This window comes from Geotrypetes seraphini, chromosome 7, assembly GCF_902459505.1.
Source record: "Geotrypetes seraphini chromosome 7, aGeoSer1.1, whole genome shotgun sequence".
NCBI lineage: Eukaryota > Metazoa > Chordata > Amphibia > Gymnophiona > Dermophiidae > Geotrypetes > Geotrypetes seraphini.
In genome coordinates this window covers 28,182,675-28,205,745 of record NC_047090.1, presented here as the reverse complement: position 1 = coordinate 28,205,745, position 23,071 = coordinate 28,182,675, and the positions used below count along the sequence as shown (strand labels likewise).

At 44.5% G+C, this 23,071-nt stretch overlaps 1 protein-coding gene across 1 annotated transcript in view; it reads right to left on the bottom strand.

Annotated features, from left to right (window-relative positions):
• The window catches only part of HAL (histidine ammonia-lyase), a 52,334-nt gene that overhangs the window by 11,692 nt on the left and 17,571 nt on the right, over nucleotides 1-23,071 (bottom strand). Inside the window, exons 10-16 of the mRNA XM_033952395.1 lie at nucleotides 21,196-21,243; nucleotides 17,350-17,497; nucleotides 15,793-15,888; nucleotides 15,628-15,686; nucleotides 12,593-12,673; nucleotides 321-386; nucleotides 40-205 (exon numbers count right to left, since the gene is read on the bottom strand). Coding sequence (XP_033808286.1) covers nucleotides 40-205; nucleotides 321-386; nucleotides 12,593-12,673; nucleotides 15,628-15,686; nucleotides 15,793-15,888; nucleotides 17,350-17,497; nucleotides 21,196-21,243 — 664 coding nt within the window. The remainder of the gene's footprint in view (nucleotides 1-39; nucleotides 206-320; nucleotides 387-12,592; nucleotides 12,674-15,627; nucleotides 15,687-15,792; nucleotides 15,889-17,349; nucleotides 17,498-21,195; nucleotides 21,244-23,071) is intronic.

Below are 23,071 nucleotides of genomic sequence, written 5' to 3'. Positions count from 1 at the left end.
AGTACCACTACCCTCATTAGGGAGCAGGATAGTACTTACCCAGTGCTGCAGATGTGCAATGTGCTATCATGAAGCCAGAGTTCAGGCCGCCTTCTGTCACTAGGAATGCAGGAAGTTCACTGAGAGATGGGTTGCACAGCCTCTCTATCCTCCTCTCACTGATTGCAGCAAGTTCATGCACACCAATAGCCAGATAGTCCAAAGCCTGGAAGAAAATCCTGTTTAGCACTTTTTTTTGGGGGGGAGGGGAGAAAATGGTCACCCAGGAACACATTTCCCATACCAAATCGGCTTGGGATCTAGTTACTAAATGTTCTTACCTTTGCAGGGTATTCACCATGAAAATTTCCACCAGAAATAGTTTCTCCTCTTTCTGAAAACACCATCTTGAAGGGCCAGTTAAAGACTGAATAAAACAGTTTGGGCCTCGTTTAGCGAATGGGAGAGAGTGAAAGAAATCCAAGAATGGCCAGGCCCTTTGTGTTTCTTAAGTGGCTCTCATAACAATGCCAACTTATCCTATGCTAACTGGCAATACAAGATCGTTAATGAACCCCAATGTTGAATAGGGTATTCAACTCTGAATGAAGTTCAGAGGAAGATGGCATAAATGATAGTGGATCTGCAGCTCAGATTTACAAGCATTCAAAAATGAACCCACTAGAAGAGAAAAGGGGAATATGACAGAAACATGGATGTATTTCGCAGGCTTCTGATGTGGACACCTGGAATGCTCTCCCAGAAGAGGTTATTGCACAATCCACCATTCTAGGATTTAAAAGCAAACTAGATGCACATCTCCTTACGAGAGGCATAGAGGGATATGGGTGACTAAAATTACACCAGGTGTACACCTGGATGGGCCTCCGCTTGTGCGAATCGCCGGACTTGATGGTCCGAAGGTCTGATCCGGAGATGGCAGTTCTTATGTACTGAACTGATTTTCTTACCACTAGATCTTCTCTTTTGGTTACTTTTGTTCGTGAGAGTGATAAATTACTATTAATCAAGGCATATTTTGAGAAAAAGGGACTTTTGTGGTAGAAAAATTAATTTGTTTCCTGATATATCCAGGGCCACTCAGCTTAGGTGTAAGACATTTTTGGCCTTGAAGCCTCGAGTTGTGGCCTTGGGTGCAACTTTTTTCCTTAAATACCCTTGTAAATTGTCTCATCACTTATCAGGAGAAGGAATCCTCTTTTTGGGAATCTTTGCAGCTTGAAGATTTTCTTAAAGGTCTTGAGAAATGCCTTAGTTTTGTTATGAGTTAATTGATTATTCAATCACACCTTATATTAGTAGATTATTTATCTTGCTTCTTTATTAAATGCTTTCTTTATGGTGTGTAGTTCTCTCTCTCTTGATTGGGGCTTGTAGGTCTTTTTCTTCTTGAGATATTTATTTTTTTTCTGATGTATGTTAATTAGAAAACCTAGCTTATTTCTTTATGCTGAAAATATTTGGAAAAATCCTAAAGAAATTTAAAAAAAAGAAAGAAAGGAAGAAATAGCTGTCAGGCTGAGGCAGTGGGCAGAATCAGAGGATAAGCCTCCACAGATAGAAACCCAAACATGTGGGAGCCATGACAACTCAGGAAAGTGGCCAAGGCCACAAAAGTTCCAAAATGCTTTACTATATTCTATCCAGCTGATATACAAATTTCAGCAATCCACTATAGCCACGTTTCAGTGACTATGCCTGCTTCAGGGGTCCGAGACTCTATGAGCAGATATATAAATTTGATTGTATTGTAAATGTCTCTGATTTATTGTAACCCAAGTAGGCTTTTAGGGTTCTCGGCCAGTAACCACCTAAACAATTTCCACCGGACAGTTCCCATCCACCAGTTCCCACCTGGAAAATTACCACCTAGGTCAGGGGTAGGCAATTCCGGTCCTCAAGAACCGGAGCCAGGTCAGGTTTTCAGGATATCCACAATGAATATGTATGAGACAGATTTGCATGCACTGTCTCGAGATGCAAATCTATCTCATGCATATTTATTGTGGATATCCTGAAAACCTGACCTGGCTACGGTTCTCAAGGACTGGAATTGCCTACCCCTGATCTAGGTCAATTCCCACCTACTCACAATGGGCAATTCCCTTCCAGGACCAGACATACAAGAATGCTCAACAATAATTTTATTTAAAAACACACCCATTTAAAAAAAACAACAAACCTTACCCTAGCACTCTAAGGCTGCACATACTCAGGGTCTCCCCCTAACCCTAACACTCGGGGCTGCATATGCTCAGGATCTCCCCCCCAGCCCTAACACTTGGAGGGGGGGGTGCACAAACTTAGGGTCGCCCCTTAACCCTAATGCTCAGGGGCTGAACATACTCAGGATCTCCCCCTAACTCTAACTCTCAGGGGCTACACATACTTGCATCCTCCCCCTAATCCTAACATGGGGGCTGCATGTACTCCCCCTAATGCTAACACTCGGCGACTGCAAAATACTCAGGGTCTCCCCCTAACCCTAACACTTAGGAGCTGCACATACTCAGAGTGTTCCCTAACAACACTCAGGGGCTGCACATATTCGGGGTCTCCCCTAACCTTAATACTCGGGGGCTGTACATAGTGCAGTCATGTCTAGAGCAGTGCAGGACATGTCCAGAGCAGTACCTGGCAGTTGGGAACTATCTTGGGAGAGGGGGGGAATGTTCACATGGGAATTAACCTAGATGGGAATTATCCAGGTGGGAATTGGTGGGTGGGAACTGTCCAGGTAGATACAAAAGCAGGACCTAGAGATGAAGGAGTCTGGGACTGGTTTTCCTAAGTGTTGAACTAAGTTTTCTCTTTAATAAAATGCTGAATTATGTTTCATTGCAGACCTAACTTATCTGATGTTCTAGCCTGCCTGCACTGGGTGTTTTAGCTTAGGCATTCTAGCTTCTTATGGCTATCTCAGCATACACGATATTGTATTCCACCCTCCTGGACATGTAACAGAAAGACTGCAGGGCTTAGATAAGTGACCTGCTAGTGACCTGCTAGTGTGAGCTTAGGACCAATGATTGTTAAGAAAAGTAATACGTGAAAAGTTTTTTTTAGAATTCAGTTGTATAGCCAGAAGAATGTATAAATATCTCTGTAACTTCCTGGTTTCGGGACTTCTGAAGCCAGCTTGGGGCTCAGGGGTCCGCATATGCTGAATAAAACATCTGTGCTTTCTTCAAGTCTCTAAGTTTTGTGGCTGACCAAAGTGACCTTTCAGAGATACTTGAGGACATGAAGTTACCAGTTTGCAGCCAGCAGGCTGCAACTTCCCAGAAACCAACTAAAACAGTGCTGGCAAGTTGGTGTTGGCCACTAGGGATCAGCCCAAGGCATGAGCCAGGTGAGACACTGGTTGAGGGCACCAAAACTCAAAAGTGCCAAAGGCCTAGCTTACTGGCTCAGCCTTTACAGCAGTGAAAATGTGTTTTGCTGTCACTTCTGTGCTCTCTTCTCTCCATGGCCATCAGTACCGCCACAGGTTTAAATGCAAGAACAGGTACTTTCTGTTCTCATGCAGAGGTCGACCAAATTTCAGTTTCAGCGCCAAATTCAGCCTGCAATTTGGATTTGGCCATGCTTTAATTTTGGCCCCAAATGTCAAACTCCCTGCAAAACGTGACCACTCTTTGAACACAAGCGAGATGCTCTCACAAGCCCTGATAGTCTAGTGGCCTCATTAGGGCAAGAGTGATCTCCAGTGGCAGCCATTTTGAAATTGGAGCCAGCATGGGCAGCAGTGACTAGGGATTGCTCTTGCCTCGATGAGGCCACTAGACCAAGGAGCTCCAGAGCAACAGATCACTCAGGGGTGCCACAATCCCATGAATCAGCACCGTTGGCCACATTGTTTCTGAGTAGCTTACTGTCTAATGTGGTGATAGAAATTAAGGTGCACAGAAAGAAAAACATAACTTTGTGTCAGTCCAGGGCATTTGTAGGGTCAGTGCCAGCAGATTGATGATGATCACATATGATCTGGCAATGCCATGAGAAGCAGACAGCAGTCACACTTGTTTTAGTAGCTGTTAAAACAAAATTGGAGAGGGGGTGTGGGTGGGAGTTGTGTGCTGGGGATAGAAAAAAAAGACAAAAAAAAGCTGAATTGGATAAGGTATAATATCCTACAAGTGTTGAAGTTTCCAAGTCTGGCAGCTAAAATATATTCTTATCAGCATGGACAGGAATAATTGCACAAAGTAGATGGGCTAACTGTTCTTTTTCTGTCAACATCTATGTGTAAGGCCCTGTGGAGATAGGGAGATGCCAACTGTACCCGACTAAAATGTGCCTTGAACTACCAGTGAAAAGGCATGAGGAAATCCACACAAAAAAATGCTCAGCATCTACTTCTCCACTTATGACTGAGAAAGTTACTGTGCTCTGATTGGTTAGAACTAGGTCCCCCACAATATGGTAAAATGTTACAGACAGGGTTGGCCTTAAGTGCGGACAATAGAGGTGGCTACACAGGGCCCTACGCTCTTAGGGTCCCCGTGCTTTACAAATGGCAGCTGACCAAAGTTCATCTCATCTCTCTCTCTGCCCCTCCCTTTCCCCCTTAGCTATTCTGCTTCTCAGCTCTGATGCTCAAAATATGATATCTTATGGAGAGGAGCGGTTTCTCGTATGCATGATAATTTCACATTTGGAGCCTCAACCTTGACGAAAGTTATTTGAAACATGGACATGTTGGTAGAGGCGCTCCCTTAAATACTTGTTACTACTTTAAAGCTAAGTACTATTAAGTTAAATATGAATTAGAGTATGAATATATGAAGGAAAGAAAATAAGTAGAAAACCTTTTGAAAAAATTCAAAACAGTTAATAGATGGCTCAGAGCCTGGTGTCATCAAGAAGGCTTCAGGTATATAGGAGGATGGGGAAATACATGGAAGGACAAGAAGCTATATTGCACTGATGGGCTACATATTATTACAGCAGGAAAAAGAAACCTTGCAGAGAAATTTAGACAATATTTTTCTAGGCATTTAAACTAGAAGGTGGGGGTGGTGTATGTACGAAGGACAATTATAGAGACCACCCCCGGCAAAAGAAAAGATGTGATAGTAGTAAAGACTGCAACATAAGCAATATCAGCAACTCATTTCTTAGTATTGCAACGGAAAGTGAAACAACACACAAATCCATACGAAAAAGGAGATTATCGCTGAAAAATAGCTGGAAAGCGATGACCACAAATGCTCGCAGTCTAAGCAACAAAGTTCATGATCTGCAAGCCCTGATGTTAGAGGCAGATCTAGATATTGTTGCTATCACAGAGACATGGTTCAGTGAATCACATGGATGGGATGCAAACATACCGGGATATAATCTTTTTAGGAAGGACAGAGATGGTCATAAAGGTGGAGGAATAGCTCTCTATGTAAAGATCAATATCCAAGTGACCGAAATGCAAGGGACCTGGGGAGAGGAAGAAGCGACATGGATTGCTCTGAAAAGAGAAGATGGAACTTCTATCTACGTGGGTGAAGTCTATAGACCTCCGACTCAATCGCAGCAAATTGATAAGGATCTGATTGTGGATATCCAAAAGTTTGGAAGGAAAGAGGAGGTTCTGCTGTTGGGAGATTTCAACCTGCCGGATGCGGACTGGAATGTTCCGTCTGCGGAATCGGAAAGAAGTAGGGAGATTGTGGATGCCTTTCAAGAGGCTCTGCTCAGACAAATGGTGACGGAACCCACAAGGGAAAAAGCGATATTGGATCTGGTCCTCACAAATGGAGAGAGTATCTCTAATGTTCGATTGGGTGCTCACCTGGGTAGTAGCGATCATCAAACGGTTTGGTTTGATATAACGGCTAAAGTGGAGAGCGGCCGCACGATACTTAAAGTCCTAGATTTCAAACGTACGGACTTTAATGCAATGGGAAAGTACCTGAAGAAAGAGCTGTTAGGATGGGAGGACATAAGAGAAGTGGAAAGACAGTGGTCTAAGCTGAAAGGAGCGATAAAAATGGCTATGGACCTTTATGTGAAGAAACTCACGAAAAACAAGAGAAAAAGGAAGCCGATATGGTTCTCCAACCTAGTGGCTGAGAAAATAAAGGCGAAAGAGTTGGTGTTCATGAAATATAAAAAAACCCAAGAAGAGGAGAACAGAAAGGACTACAGGGTGAAACTGAAAGAAGCCAAGAGAGAGATACGTTTGGCGAAGGCACAGGCGGAAGAACAAATGGCTAAAAATGTAAAAAAGGGAGATAAAAATTTTTTCAGATATATTAGTGAAAGGAGGAAGATAAAAAATGGAATTGCTAGGCTAAAAGATGCTGGGAACAAATATGTGGAGAGTGATGAGGAGAAAGCAAATGTGCTAAACAAATACTTCTGTTCTGTGTTCACAGAAGAAAATCCTGGAGAAGGACCGAGATTGTCTGGCAAAGTTACACGAGAAAATGGAGTAGATTCTGCGCCATTCACGGAGGAGGGTGTTTATGAGCAACTTGAAAAACTGAAGGTGGACAAAGCGATGGGACCAGACGGGATCCATCCCAGGATACTAAGGGAGCTCAGAGAGGTTCTGGCGAGTCCTATTAAAGACTTGTTCAACAAATCTCTGGAGACGGGAGTGATTCCTGGGGATTGGAGGAGAGCGGATGTGGTCCCTATTCATAAAAGTGGTCACAGGGACGAAGCAGGAAACTACAGGCCGGTGAGCCTCACTTCAATTATTGGAAAAATAATGGAAGTGTTGCTGAAAGAAAGGATAGTGTACTTCCTTGAATCTAATGGGTTACAGGATCCGAGGCAACATGGCTTTACAAAAGGTAAATCGTGCCAAACGAACCTGATTGAATTTTTTGATTGGGTGACCAGAGAGCTGGATCGAGGACATATGCTAGATATAATTTACTTGGATTTCAGCAAAGCCTTTGATACAGTTCCTCATAGGAGGCTGTTGAACAAACTTGAAGGGCTGAAGTTAGGACCCAAAGTGGTGAACTGGGTCAGAAACTGGCTGTCGGACAGACGCCAGAGGGTGGTGGTTAATGGAAGTCGCTCGAAGGAAGGAAAGGTGACTAGTGAAGTCCCTCAGGGTTCGGTGCTGGGGCCAATCCTGTTCAATATGTATGTGAGTGACATTGCTGAAGGGTTAGAAGGAAAAGTGTGCCTTTTTGCAGATGATACCAAGATTTGTAACAGAGTAGACACCGAAGAGGGAGTGGAAAATATGAAAAAGGATCTGCAAAAGTTAGAGGAATGGTCTAATGCCTGGCAACTAAAATTCAATGCAAAGAAATGCAGAGTAATGCATTTGGGGATTAATAATAGGAAGGAACCGTATATGCTGGGAGGAGAGAAGCTGATATGCACGAACGGGGAGAGGGACCTTGGGGTGATAGTGTCCGAAGATCTAAAGGCGAAAAAACAGTGTGACAAGGCAGTGGCTGCTGCCAGAAGGATGCTGGGCTGTATAAAGAGAGGCGTGGTCAGTAGAAGGAAGAAGGTGTTGATGCCCCTGTACAGGTCATTGGTGAGGCCCCACTTGGAGTATTGTGTTCAGTTTTGGAGACCGTATCTGGCGAAAGACGTAAGAAGACTTGAGGCGGTCCAGAGGAGGGCGACGAAAATGATAGGAGGCTTGCGCCAGAAGACGTATGAGGAGAGACTGGAAGCCCTGAATATGTATACCCTAGAGGAAAGGAGAGATAAGGGAGATATGATTCAGATGTTCAAATACTTGAAGGGTATTAACGTAGAACAAAATCTTTTCCAGAGAAAGGAAAATGGTAAAACCAGAGGACATAATTTGAGGTTGAGGGGTGGTAGATTCAGGGGCAATGTTAGGAAATTCTACTTTACGGAGAGGGTAGTGGATGCCTGGAATGCGCTCCCGAGAGAGGTGGTGGAGAGTAAAACTTTGACTGAGTTCAAAGAAGCGTGGGATGAACACAGAAGATTTAGAATCAGAAAATAATATTAAATATTGAACTAGGCCAGTTACTGGGCAGACTTGCACGGTCTGTGTCTGTGTATGGCCGTTTGGTGGAGGATGGGCAGGGGAGGGCTTCAATGGCTGGGAGGGTGTAGATGGGCTGGAGTAAGTCTTAACAGAGATTTTGGCAGTTGGAACCCAAGCACAGTACCGGGTAAAGCTTTGGATTCTTGCCCAGAAATAGCTAAGAAGAAAAAAAAAAAATTAAATTGAATCAGGTTGGGCAGACTGGATGGACCATTCGGGTCTTTATCTGCCGCCATCTACTATGTTACTATGTTACTAAATATAATCAAATCATCTACGATCCAATGAAGATCGGGTTTTGTGATCTGTTTCACAATAACCATTGGGGTAGATTAGCCCTCTCAGGATCATTACTATTCCAAATTATTATTCTTTATGGTCTTAATTGATCATTATTTGATTAAAGAGCTGGAAGTTTTGATTAGCCATATTAGAGAATGACATGGAGATGGATACCGTGGTGGGTGGATAGGGATAGAGCTCACAGGGCAGAGATGGGGACAGGGACAGAGCCTGCGAACCCTGGGACAAACTTTGTCCCTGTGTCATTCTCGAAAAACTTGAGACTAGTATCAATATTTAAAAAAAAATAAAAAACCAACAACTTAACACATCTTGACTTAGACCAGTGTTTTTCAACCTTTTTACACCTATGGACCGGCAGAAATAAAAGAATTATTCTGAGGACCGGCATCGGTCCGTGGACCGGTGGTTGAAGAACACGGGGCTAAGTTGTGGGCCAGCCCCCGCCCATCTCTACCCAATCTCCACCCCAGACCCCGCCCCCATAATAGTATTAATTGCACCTTGCACATCCCGTGCCTCATCTGGAAGCCTTCCCTCTGACGTTGCAACGTTAGAGAGAAGGCTTCCTGTTCAGGCGCAGGATGCCCGAATCAGTTAGGAAGAGGGAGCTGGCTCGAAGATAATGCCGCGTCGATTGCACCGTGGACCGGCGGTTGAAGAACACTGTTTTGGGCCTGATGCACGTGCTGGCCCTGTGGACCGGCAGGAAATTTCTGTGGACTGGCACTGGTCCATGGACCAGTGGTTGAAGAACACCGACTTAGACAACTGGCAACTGAATTCAATGATTTAAAAACAAAACAAACAAAAAAACCCCACCAAGCCCTGCAGAAGCTGCTTTTGGATTTAAATGAACTACTGTTACATGGGGATGATGCTAGAGGACCTTTCCAGACTAGCGCAAAACTGATTTCATTTTAGATCTGCAATTCATCAAGTCACTAAGACTCAAGCACGAGTCGACGGCACCCAACATCAAACTGTTACATGACATTCTGTTACATTCACTCAGAAGTTCGTACATTAGGGGGGTCCTTTTATCAAGCTGCGGTAGGGGTTTAACGTGCATAATACTGCGCATTAAACCGCCTGCCGCACTAGCCGCTAACGCCTGCATTGAGCAGGCGTTAGTTTTTTAGCCAGCCGCGGGGATTAGCACGTGATGAAATGTTCGACGCGCTAACCCCACTAGCGCGGCTTGATAAAAGGACCCCATAGTGATCAATCAATTCCCGTGAACTGGACTTGCAGAAGTAAGAATACTTACAGCTTTGAGCAGCACTCTCATAGAGTTCCCTTTTGTTTTTTCCTCTGCAAGCGAACTGTGTTTTGGTTTTCTTTTCAGCCTAAGTTCATTTTTTTCTGAGGCTTTGGTGCCCTGAGACTCCATTCTTGGGGATCTTCTGCCTGGGAAAGGACGCAGGTTCCGCTGAGTAGGGCTGCAGCTCTGCAGGGTAAGCCTTCAGGTGGACCTGGGGAGCCAGCCTGCTGGTGTGTCCTCAGGGCTCAGGGTCTGATCCCCTAGGAGCCAGCTTGCTTTCTAAGTCTTACAGTGGCTTGAACGCAGGCTGTGGGTGCCCTGTGTAAGAACCCTTGGGGTATCAGGGCGCTGACTGATCTTAATCTTAAGCATCCTGGACTACTGCAATATTATATACCTAGGATCCTTTAAAAAAACATCAAACGCCCAAGAATCGTTTAGAATGCTGCAGTGTGCCTCATCTACAACCTCAAAAAAATCAGATCATGTACCGTAAGCCCTTATTACAAAAAACTGCACTGGCTGCCGATGGAGGCAAGGATCATCTTCAAATTTGCTTGCCTCTGCTTCAAAACCTTAACAGGCTTGTCTCCAATCTACCTATCGGATCACTTTGAACGTTCAGGCCTCACCTGCACTCGTAATACCCACCTGTTTACCTTCCCGTCCCTACAGGGCTGTGTCTACAAGAGATTCCTCAATAGATCCCTGGCATTCCAAGCAGGCAAATGGAATAAATTATCTTACCACTTTCATCTCTAGCTCACCCTCTTACCAAACTTTCAAGAAATCAATCAAATCCTATCTCTGACAAATTTCTCTGACTCCCCCCCAACCCCGCCTTGTAACCCTGCCTTGTATCTCCGACATACCTCCGGATTTCCTGACCACTCCCAACTTGCTAAGCTAAGCTGATTGACTTATTTGTAACATCACTGTATATGTACAGTCTCTTACTCTGTTAACTGCTCTGAACTGTTATGGTACTGTGGTATACAAAAATAAAGTTGTTATTATTATTAGTTTGCCCACTCCCATTGTGCAGCAAGGTTCCGTGGGCGTGGAGGTCTCAGTCAGGGTCAGTTTGACTGGCAGCCTGAAGATTTCTTGGTTTGGAGTTGGATTTGGAAGCAGCAAAGGTAGAAAGTCTTTTCCTTCTCTCCATCTGCACTGAAATAGCTGCAGGCAGGCATCTCCACAGAACTGTGAGTACAGTCCCATTATTTCCTATGGGAAAAATCATGATGGGTCTAAAAAAATCTCAATTTTGAGGGTTTCTGGGGTTAGGATTTAGGTCTCCCACCTCCAAAATCCCTTTTTCTGTGTTTTTGAATTTTCAAATCAGTCTCCACAGGCCATTTTTGGCATGATTTTACTGGCAGTAGCCATCTTGGATTTCAATTAATCTTTTTTTTCAAAAGCCTCTAGCTGCCTCAAAACTCCTTGATTTTAATCAACCGGGATGGACTCCTAAGGGTATGAGGACACAGTTACTTGTAAAAATTGTGCCAAACCAATTTCCATGTACCGCACACCACAGCATGTGCAAGGGAGGGGCGGGAGCTTTTGCTTAGGCCCATCCATGTCCTCCAGGGCTGGTGAACTGTGGGTCCAAGAAATGGGTAAAAAGTCCCGTCTTGATCCCCTATCTCACGATGACATGAAGTGGAGGTGCATGGAGTCTGTGGAACCCATCAGAGCCAAACTGGAGATTCTGCAAGCTTCATTTGCTTCCCCTGCACAAGAATTTGTAAATCTGATGTGGAGAGCCTTTTTGACAAGACCAGGTCAGTTAGTACAGCCTGCGGGTACACAGCTGCTGACCCAGGGAGCATCCTCTCCTCCGGTGTCTGGTTCTCAGTTGAGCAGGCCGGGCCTGAGCTCCAGTTTACTTTCGGAGCCAGACTAGCTGGATTTGAGGTCATACTCCATGCCGTTTTTGTATCAGGACTTGGCTTCAGTCCTGGAGGACTCTGGCTCCCTGTATGGGTCTGGCAGTCAAGAGGGCTCCCTGGCTCCAGACTAGGGGGATGACTCTCGGATCCGCCGCCTCTTCATGTCAGCCTCTGTACACCACTTTATTGTATATGCTATTAAAGAACTGAAGCTGGAGGCTCCAACCTTCACTTCCCAGTGCACAGTCATGAGTGAATCTAATGCTCAGACCTCCTTTTTTTCCCAATGCATCTGGATATTTTCTCATATGAGAGGAGTTCCATCCCCTTTATCAGTTTGGTCACTCTTCTTTGAATTTTTACTAATTCTGCTACATCTTTTTTGAGTTATAGTGATCAGAACTGAATGCAATACTCAAAGTACGACAAAGTGTAGTGTTTTGAAAAGCCGTCCGGACCCCCAGATAGGTCCTCAAAAGCAGGACATGTCCGTGGAAATCTGCATGTCTGCTAACCCTAACTTGAACCTCCATAGATTTTCGTATTGGGGGAGGGGGTGGGTACAAACCCAATCTCTCACGGATGCCAAGGATCAACTATAATTGTAAACCACTTTGATTGTACCAGAGACAGGCAGCATACCCTTAAAATATATGATGTCACCCTAAGGCACATGCTTGATAATGCTGTGTTATGTTACATAGACTGCCTACTTCCTACAAAACTTGACTCAAAACTGTTTATAGCAAGCAAAATAATCCTATATCATAAATCCATCACGTCCATTTTCTAACAGTGGCCAATCCAGGTCACTAGTACCAGACAGGATCTCAAAAAGTAACAAGAATCCGAATCCATGCTACCGACTCCCAGGGATAATACAATACAATCTTTATTTATATACCTCCAATACCTCTGTGAAGTTCTACTTTGGTAGACTAAAATAATTTTTCCAAACCTTGTTTTAAACCCATGTACGCCAACTGCTTTTACCACATCGTCTGCCAATGAGTTCTAGAGTCTAACTGTCCACTGAGTGAAATTTTTTTTTTTTTTCCCCAATCCAGTCCATCAAACCAATACTATCATGTTTCCCAATATTAATGTTTTTAATAAAATGTGCTCGTCAAAAGATACAGGGTTATCGGTGGCGCTGTTAATTTCAGTCATGATTATGTTCTTTACAAAAGCTATTGTATCATTTACAATACCATGGACCTAAAAGAGAGAGAGAGAAAAACCATTTATTTAATATGCATAGCCCATTGCTAGGGTGCCTACCATAGCACTGATCTTATTTATCAGCCAGAAAAAAGTACAAAGCTGCCAAGTTATAGGGATGGGCTGTCATTTCCAGCAACAGGGAAAATGTCAAAGTGACTATTATGTATCGTTAAAAACTGAAAAGCTGTGAAAACGTGCATTCTTTCATTTGAAAAAAGTTGGGCACACTCTTTCCAAAAGACTGCAAACACTGGCGTAGCGAGGGTGGGAGGCGCCCCTTTACTCCCTCGCCCTCTTCTCCACCCGCCTCCATCACCTGTGCCCGTTTAGTTTCCCCGGAGCAAGCAGCATTTCCAACTCGCTGCCCGCACCGGTGTGGGCTCTCCCTCGGGCATTGCTTCCTAGTTGTGGGACTCGGAAGTATCGTCAGAGGGGATCTCCGAGGCCGGCACGAGCAGCAGGTTGGAGCCGCTGCTTGGGTCAGCAAAGTGCCAGGTTTTCAGGATATCCACAATGAACATACATGAGAGAGATTTGCCTGTACTGCCGCCTTGGTATGCAAATCTCTCTCTCTTGCATGTTCATTGTGGATCTCGAGGACCGGACTTGGGCAGCCCTGTGCTAGAGATATGGAAAGGAGGGGGGAGGGGGCGGTAAGTGAAGGCGTGTACACAATGGGGGAGGAGTGGAGGGGCGGAGAGGGAGAGTTGCCAGCGCCTCCACTAACACAGTGCTGGGGCAATCTGCCCACCCTTACTATGCCACTGAGTGCACATTCTTTTCCTGATCGTGTACCACTGTGCATACACAAATACAGAGATGCCAAGTTACCCAGTTCTAGGCACTGGAAATTTGGGGACAGTTCTGGATTTCTGATCACCCCCACCCTGGTGCATTATGGGACTTGAAGCACTGATTTAAATGGTTAGGATCAAGCTCTTCAAATCCCATACTGCTTTGGGATGTAAGTTCAAAAACCAGGACTGTCTCCAAGTCTCCAGCCTGGAACTGGGTAACTTCCATCTTTGTGAATACTGTGCGCAAGTAAGAGGACAGATTGAGACATCTGGGTTTTTATAGTACCTCCATTGAAAGCAAGGGAAGTAAAACTGGAATGTCTCAATCTGTCCTCCTTTTTCCGGAGCCATATGGTAACCCTAATATTGGGGAAAAGAGTGCATGCTCTTTCAGAAAAAGAGTGCCTTTTTCCTAGGGTTACCATGTCCAGGGGTCCGGACGGCTTTTCAAAACCCAACAATTTGTCTGGGTTTTGAAAAGCTTTCCTTTGTGCAGGATGGCATCCGTGCATGTGCGGATGTCCTGCCCGACGCGAGCAGGCGGGGGAGGAGGGGGGGAGGGATTGGAGGTGGGGCTGAGGTGGGCTTAGGGGCGGGATCAGGGATATGATGGGGAAGAATGGGGGCATGACAGGGCGGGGATGGGTGGGACTGGGTGGTGGACTAAGGGTCCGGATTTTCCAGACGGAAAATCTGGTAACCAGACTTTTTCCAAATAGGGCCATAGTGTGAATTATATGGACTTTGCTCCCATGCCAAAAAAAATGGCCACATGAAAATAAAACAAACGAAACAGGAAATCACATGACCCAAAAATAATTTGGATTTCCACAACTACCAAGTTACCCAGTTCCAGGAGGAAGCGTTTTTGGGTCAGTCCTGGTTTTGCATCCCAAAGCAGTGTGGGATTTGTTGTCTCTAATTCTATCCATTGAAATCAGTGCTACAGGTCCCATAATGCATTAGGACAGGGTCCCCTGAAATTCAGATCCGGACTAAACTCTCCCTCCTGTAACTGGGTAGTCTGTACCTAGAACACAATAGAGCCAAAATCAAAAAAGATTAGAGAATGAAACGGGGACAAACTTTTCCTCGTCCCCACAGGAACTCATTTTCCCATCACGTCCCCACGAGTCCTTTTCCTGTCCCTGCCCCATTCCTGCAAGCTCTGTCCTCATCTGCACAGGCCTCAAACACTTTAAAACAGGGGTGTCAAAGTCCCTCCTCGAGGGCCGCAATCCAGTCGGGTGTCAGGATTTCCCAATGAATATGCATGAGATCTATTAGCATACAATGAAAGCAGTGCATGCAAATAGATCTCATGCATATTCATTGGGGAAATCCTGAAAACCCAAATGGATTGCGGCCCTCGAGGAGGGACTTTGACACCCCGGCTTTAAATTCATAAGTGTTTGAGGCTTGTGCGGTGAAGGCAGAGCTTACAGGAATGGGGCAGGCACAGGGCCAGCGACAAAACTCGCGGGGACGGAGAAAGTGAGCTCCTGCAGGGACAGGGACAAATTTGTCCACGTGTCATTCTCTAATAAAGATGCTATCTTTGAAGCACTGAAACATGTTTAAAGCTGCTTCCAGTGGTTTCTTTCTTGCATATAACTTATCTCAAGTGTCCTTTAAAGCAGTGATTCCCAACCCTGTCCTGGAGGAACACCAGGCCAATCGGGTTTTCAGGCTAGCCCTAATGAATATGCATGAGAGAGATTTGCATATGATGGAAGTGATAGGCATGCAAATTTGCTTCATGCATATTCATTAGGGCTAGCCTGAAAACCCAATTGGCCTGGTGTTCCTCCAGGACAGGGTTGGGAACCACTGCTTTAAAGTATAATTGTATACGCTTTCATGATAGAGGTATTTGCCAACCAAATAAACTATGATGCCTGCTACAAATCCAGCTGACAAGGTTTCATCAGAGGAGTGCATTTATCCATGTGCAGGGTTAGGGCTACCATAAGGCTCCAGAAAAAGAGGACGGATTGAGACATCCAGGTTTTACTTCCACTGAATGCAATGGAAGAAAGGAGGACAAATATAGACATCTGGGTTGACAGCAATGGAAGTAAAACCCGGATGTCTCAATCCATCCTGCTTTTTCTGGAGCCATATGTTAACCCCGTGGAGCGTGAACATTACCTGAGGGCAGCAGCGCAGCGTATATGCATCCTGAACATGATCGCAAAACCGGTGGCTTTCTGCAGAAAAAGAGCAAGAAGAAAACCCCGTATTCAGTTTCCTTTCCTATCCACTTGTGGCGTCTCACAGTGGCACATACGTCCCAGAAAAAAAATAGTCATATACCTGCAATTTCTGATGGGTGGTGGTCTGAATCTAGGAGTGACCGAAATCGAAATGCTACTTCCATTTGCCCAGGGTGAGCCCGCAACTTGTGAATATCTACGAAGATTAAAAATAAAGAAAGCAAAACTCTTTGAACAAAAAAAAAAATAAAGAAAGCAGAGCAACGGAGTTTTCAAAAACGCGGTATTCCTGAAATTCAAGTCAGGGAAGAGACGCACTAAGGTCCCGATTCTATAAATCTCAGCTAAAAGGTGCCGAGTAGTGCAGCGTTAAATACGATTCTGTAAAAGTCAGGAGCACTATACAGAATTGTGCTTAGTGGCGCTTAAACTGGGCTTAGGCATCGGTAGGAGTCCTAACCTTAGGAGCACCCTATTTATGCCAGGGCTTTCATGGCCTAAATGAGGTGCCTAGGTTAAGCGCCTAATTGCACCTAAATTGAAAATAGGCACCTACATGAAAAACGCTCACGATCTGCTGCCTAACCACCAGTGGCTTAGCAAGGGGGGTGAGTAGTCCACCCAGGTGCTATCTTGGGGGTGTAGGCACCCCTCCTCCTCCAGCCTACCCGCGCCTTCACTTCCCTCCACCATCTCTAGCTCTTCGCCAGGGCAAGCAGCAACTCCAACGTTGGGTCTCCCTCCTGTAGGCAATGAGCTGGCGCCAGCACCCCTCCTCCTTACCAGCGTCTCAGGGCACACCTGGAATCTGCTATGGCACACTAGTGTGCCGAGGCACACAGTTTGCGATATACTGCTCTATTAGAACTGGGGTGGGCGTGGAAAGGGTGGTGAATTCATGGAACAGCCTCCCAGTGGAGGGGAATGGAGGTGAAGACTATACAGTGTTGCCCCACGAATTCACGGTTCGCGAATCGTGGACTCACTCATTCGCGGTCTGCTCCGACCGCCTCTTCCTGTAGTAAAGTCAGGCTACACCAGGGGTGTCGAAGTCCCTCCTCGAAGGCCGCAATCCAGTCGGGTTTTCAGGATTTCCTCAATGAATATGCATGAGATCTATTAGCATACAACGAAAGCAGTGCATGCAAATAGATCTCATGCATATTCATTGGGGAAATCCTGAAAACCTGACTGGATTGCGGCCCTCGAGGAAGGACTTTGACACCCCTGGGCTACACCAATCAGGAGCTGCATGTCAAAGCAGCTCCTGATTGGTGTAGCCTGACTTTACTACAGGAAGAGGCGGTCGGAGCAGACCGCGAGTGATTTTCTACACCCGCTGGCGCTCCAGTTCCCCTCTCCTGCCTCTCCAGCTGCCCTTTCCTGCCTCCCCTGCCTTTTGACAGGTGAAAAACCGCATTTGTGTTTTTTTTAATTTTGCGGGGTTTCCTAAAATGGAACCCCCGTGAATTTCGGTGGAGTACTGTATATGATTTCAAGAAAGCTTGGGACAAGGTTATCTAAAGGAGAGGTTGAGATAGCACATGGTATGGATGGGCAGACTGGATCGGCCGTATGGTCTTTATCTGCCTTCTGTTTCTATTTACAAGCATATTTGATGCACTTTCCACATAGAATCATCCCCTCAAATACCCACCACTATCAAAGGCCCTAGTGGTGCCCTTCAGTACTTCCAGTGTAAGAGCAGCCACAATGTCCGCTTGTTTGGCGATAGCATCAGCCCTCACCACGGCTTCACATCCCAGAGAGGTGATCATCTGTGTTCCGTTGATCAGAGCCAGTCCCTACAAAAACAGAGCCACCCATTTCTGATTCTGTCTCCAGCCAAATCTAGGCAATGCACAATAATAAAAATGCAATGCATTAGTCGGAAAGGAACTCTAAAACATAAAAGGAAAGTTCATACGTTTCCAGAGCAGTCACACACACACACACAAAAAAACAACCTTAGTTTTTCAGTACACTATCCCAACCTATACAATCATACTTAATACAAATTAAAAGCTGAAGAACATAAGTGAGTTTTAAGATTTACCTTAAACTGTTTCGTAGATGTTTCAAGATGTAGATGAGAGGGCAATTTGTTCCAAGCACTTTAGGATAAATATAAAATGCAGATGTATGTGTACTCTCCTAATGTGCTTGGGCTGGTGAGGGGAGAACCAATTTATGGTCGTTCAGTGATTAAGAACATAAGAATAGCCTTACTGGGTCAGACCAATGGTCGATCAAGCACAGTAGCTCGTTCTCACGGTGGCCAATCCAGGTCTCTAGTACCTGGCCAAAACCTAAAGAGTAGCAAAGTTCCATTATCTCAGAGTAAGCAAAATTCCAGAATCCCAAAGAGTAACAAGATTCTAGAATCGCAAAGAGTAGCAACATTCCATGCTACCGATCCAGGGCAAGCAGTGGCTTCCCCCATGTCTTTCTCAATAACAGACTATGGACTTTTCCTCCAGGAAACTGTCCATACCTTTCTTAAAACCAGTTACGTTATCCGCTCTTACCACAACCTCTGGCAATACGTTCCAGAGCTTAACTATTCGCTGAGTGGAAAAAAAAAAATTTCTCCTATTGGTTTAAAAGTATTTCCCTGTAACTTCATCGGGTGTCCCCTAGCCTTTGTAATTTTTGACGGAGTGATAAATCGATCCACTTGTACCCGTTCTATTCCACTCAGGATTTTTTAGACTTCAATCATATCTCCCCTCAGCCAACTCTTTTCCAAGATTGAAGAACTCAAGGAGAAGGGTAAGGAATCATACAGTAAGAGAGGTAGCTGGGTACACCCTCACATAGGGCTCGAAAAGTTAATATTAAGATCTTAAATTTTATACGGTAGTAAAGTGGAAGTGAACATAATTGCTTGAACAAAGGGGTCACCGAATCATATCATTTTGCTCTACAGTACATAGGAAGCAAACAGTAGCATTCTGTAATGATTGAAGTTGCTTCAATGATGATTTGGGTACACCCACATATATGATGTTACAGTAGTCTAGGCAAAATGTTGCAGACTCATGATATAGTATATGACGAGCTTCTTAGTCATGTCCATGGGTAATAAGACAGGGTTTTAACCACAGAAATAGAGGTTTTGATTATTGCCCACCTTCAGTGTGGGAAAAATTACCTTTGTTTTATTGCTCTATGGGTAGTTTTGCCTTACAAGATGAAATGGCATTTCTGGGGGGGGGGGGAAGATGTACAAGTAGTTTGGAGAATGGAACGACATGCATAGGTTAATATAATCTAAACCATGCACATTGATTCGGACAAAAAATTATCTGCAGAGAAAGCGGGCACAGCTCTCTGCAAACAGATTATTTTTAGAAGGGAGGTGAGGGTAGAAAAAATGAAAGTTTGATTATATAGCTCTCTGCATCTAAGAACATACTTACTGGGTCAGACCAATGGTCCATCAAGCCCAGTAGCCCGTTCTCACGGTGGCCAATCCAGGTCACTAGTACCTGGCCAAAACCCAAGGAGTAGCAACATTCCAGCATCTCAAAGAATAGCAAGATTCCGGAACACTAATGAGAGCAAAATTCCAGAGCTGAGACTGTGATGTTATAATGCCTCATTCCACAGTGCCTCAGAGCCAACCTCATCAGTGATGTTACAATGGCTTAATTGTCCTATACTTGGCACACATAGGAGCATAAGAACAGCCATAATGAATCATACCAATGGTCCATCAAGCCCAGTAGCCCGTTCTCATGGAGGCCAATCCAGGCCACTAATACCTGCTACCAATACAGGGCAAACATTGGCTTCCCCAATGTCTTTCTCAATAACAGACTATGGACTTTTCCTCCAGGAAACTGTCCAAACCTTTCTTAAAACCAGCTACACTATCCGCTCTTACCACATCCTTTGGCAATGCATTCCAGAGCTTAACTATTCTCTGAGTGAAAAAAAATTTCCTCCTATGATAATCATAATAATAATAATTTGGACCTTTAGATGGTAGCTTGTTCTCATTTGGGTAAATATTGACTACTTGTTCCCCTCTCTTCCTGCAGAAGATTTATTAAGAGAGGAGGGTATCGTCCTATTTTCTCACCCATATCTTCATCTCAAGTTACAAATGTTGGCAAGCATGCATTTTGAAAATGAAACAACCTTTTCCTCTCCAATCAATTCACCATGGATCAATGTGACCTCCTGCAGATTAGGTGGACTTCAGAAAGTCGAAAATGGTGCAAATAAGGTAGGAGGTCTTCAACAATCCTGTACACTAGAGAAAATTACAAATTATATTGAAATGATAGAGTGGATCAAGTTGGGGGGGGGGGGGTTGCGCTATATGTTAAGTAGGGACTTGATTCAAACATTCCTCATGAAACAGATAGAAATTCACACATGGATAGAAATTCTATATGTGAAGGGAAGGAATATACTGATAGGATTCTACTACTGTCCGCTGGGAGAGAATGAAAAGACAGATGAAGAAATGCTTACAGAAATTAGGAAAGCTGGCAATTGGGTAACAGTAATAATAAGTGATTTCAACTACCTCGATATTGACTGGATAAATGTTACATCAGAGTGTGCCAAGTATTAATGAAAGAACCCAGGCTCTCCACACCATTGCTGCCTTTGCATAGATACTGTAACTGGTTGCAGGGAGCTTGGCTGATATGTACCAGGTCTTTCAGTAATCACCCACCCAGCACCATTTTGCTAGAAAAAAAAAATGCACTGCCAGTTCCTACAGGAAAAGAGAACAGTTTTTCGAAGGCAATTAGTTCAGTCTTTTACTTTTGAGACTTTAAAAAAAAAAAAAGGATCACTCCCTGCTGTTTTAGATTAACATAAATTTCATCCTGAACCATTATACCTTTCCCCGTAGACATCTGCACTCGGAGCAAACACAAGATTGTGTTACTATTGGCTTCCGATAATCTCCAGAGTCCACTTCAAATGTGCCTGCCTCACTTTCAAGATTCTACACGGCATCCTCCCTCCCTTCATTCCTCTCGCTTGGAACTCCTCTAACCCCAATTCCACCAGATCCACCCAAAAACTGAAACTTTCCTTTCCTTCTTTAAAAGGCGTTTCACTTGTAGGAAAACTAGGTTCTTCCCTCCCTTTCAGAATCACTCAGCTCTGGAACAACCTTACCTCCCCTCTTAGGAATCTGAGCTCTCTCCAACTCTTCCGTAAACATCTGAAAACCTGGTTATTCTCGAAAACGTAACTCCTCCTCCTTCTCTGGTCATACTAGCCCTCTAAATTTTTCTCCACATTTTGTCTCTTCCCTCCACTGGAGTTCCTTTCTACCCTAACTCTTGTTAACCATGTCGAGCTTTACGAATGTAGAGATGATGCGGTATACAAACCTAAGGTTTAGATTAGATTAGATTAGAATTTCACTGCCATGATGTGAGGCCACATTGAAGCCTTTTTCTCTATCACCTTGAATAAGCCAGCAGTGGCCATTTAAATCAGGAGCTAATTCCTAGTTGCTTTACATTACCTCTTTGGGTTTCAGAGAAACAGGTTTCAGTCCATGAGCTTGCAACACCTGTGGATTGATATAATCAGAGAAGCCGGTGAGATGCACATTTTGCTAAATTCCTGCAATCTCGCAAAAATCCCTCTATGTGGAGAATAAGGTATGTTTTTTCCAGTATTACCAACCTCTATGAACGTGCACAGGGCACACAAGTTCAGTTCTTATGGGCTTCATTCCAACAGTTTGTTCCTTTCATGCATTCTTTTAATACAGTTCTTTAAATTGGATTAGAACATGCTAATTGACTTAATATACATTTAGTCATAGGTTAGTGTGTGTTAAATTGATTAAGCATGCACTGATTTTCTAAGGGGTGCCAGTGACTGCTTATCCCTATGAACCACGTTACTCTGCTGGCATAGTAACGAGTGGCTGAACCAGGATCCCCAGGCTGTAGCAGTAGCTGGAAAGGCCACAATATTGCTTTCTGCCCCATTTCTTCTCCTTTCTTATGTTTTTGAAAAACATGCAAGAGTACTCCTGGAGTCACCTCACAGAAAGCCATACCGTAATACAGTAATTCTAGAGCAGGGGGTCAAAAACGTATGGCACCTATGCCACAAGGTAGCATGCATGTTGCCATGTAGATAGGGTTGCCAGATTTTACGATTGTAAAATCAGGATACCCTAGACACCCCCCAAGCACACCCATTTCCGCCCAAGTCCCACCCTAGCTCCGTCCCCCGTTGCCTGCTTTGGTCGGGCAGGAAGCAATCCACGCATGCGCGAATGCCACACGATGACATCACGCATGCATGCGCATGACATCATTGCGTGGCACCCGCAAATGCGTGGATTGCCTCCTGCCTGATGCGATTGAGAGGAGACTTTTCAAAACCCATACAAAATGCCAGGATTTGAAGAGCCGTATGGACCCCCGGACGTCTGGTAGCCTGAGTCCATCCTCTCCCCTCTTGCTGTCTGAGGAGTGGGGAAGTCGGTGACATGCTTCCTGCCCCCCATGCAGACTCAGTTCATGCCACCACCGACTTCCCCACTGCTGAAACAGCACGGGGAGTCCATGTGGAGAACTTCTTCAACTGGCAGGCATCTCTGGGGGTGCAAAGAAAAGAAACGCGTGACGGTTCTCAATTGTTTGAGGAACAGGCAAGAGAGATGGCTATACCATCCGACAGTTACATTTATTAAACCAACAATAATGGTCCAACAACTAGTCTCTGATCCAGAAGAGCATATAAGGTCCCGGCTCTCTGCTTAATACCGAGGCCTACCCCCTTCTTCTGCTCTTGGCTCTCAATTGTTTATCATAACTCAGTCTGGAAAAAAAATGGGCATGCATTGTACTATAGGTTGCCGACCTCTGTTCTAGAGGGTAAGCTGCTCAACTGACCCTATGGAACAACTTAATATGGGATTAAGCTTATTGCTTCTAATTCATAAGGGTTGATGTGCAAAAGCATCTCCCCCCCTCCACCCCCCCCCCACATACACAGTTTATGTTTAAAGGTAAATGATTAATTACTAGGCCTCTTACTTTCTGCAATGTTTCCATCTGAAAACATATAGGCCCTACCACATGCTAATATTAAGATCAATCACATAGTACTGTCCTGATGAACATAATGAAGTCATCTTTTTTTGTGTATATAAAGCCTTATTTTTTAATCCATATGTATGCAAAGAGAATCAAACAAAGTTTCCATTAGATTAAATTGAATTAAAATTATTGAACTGCACTACAGTATTAGCATGCTCTAATACTGTCAACAGCTTATTAGTACAAGGGGCCGCTGTAAAGTTCTCAGCCCAACTATGAAGAGAATGATGTGGAGCCATGAAACTTAAGTTATTCCACCCTTTTCATTTCATATTGTTG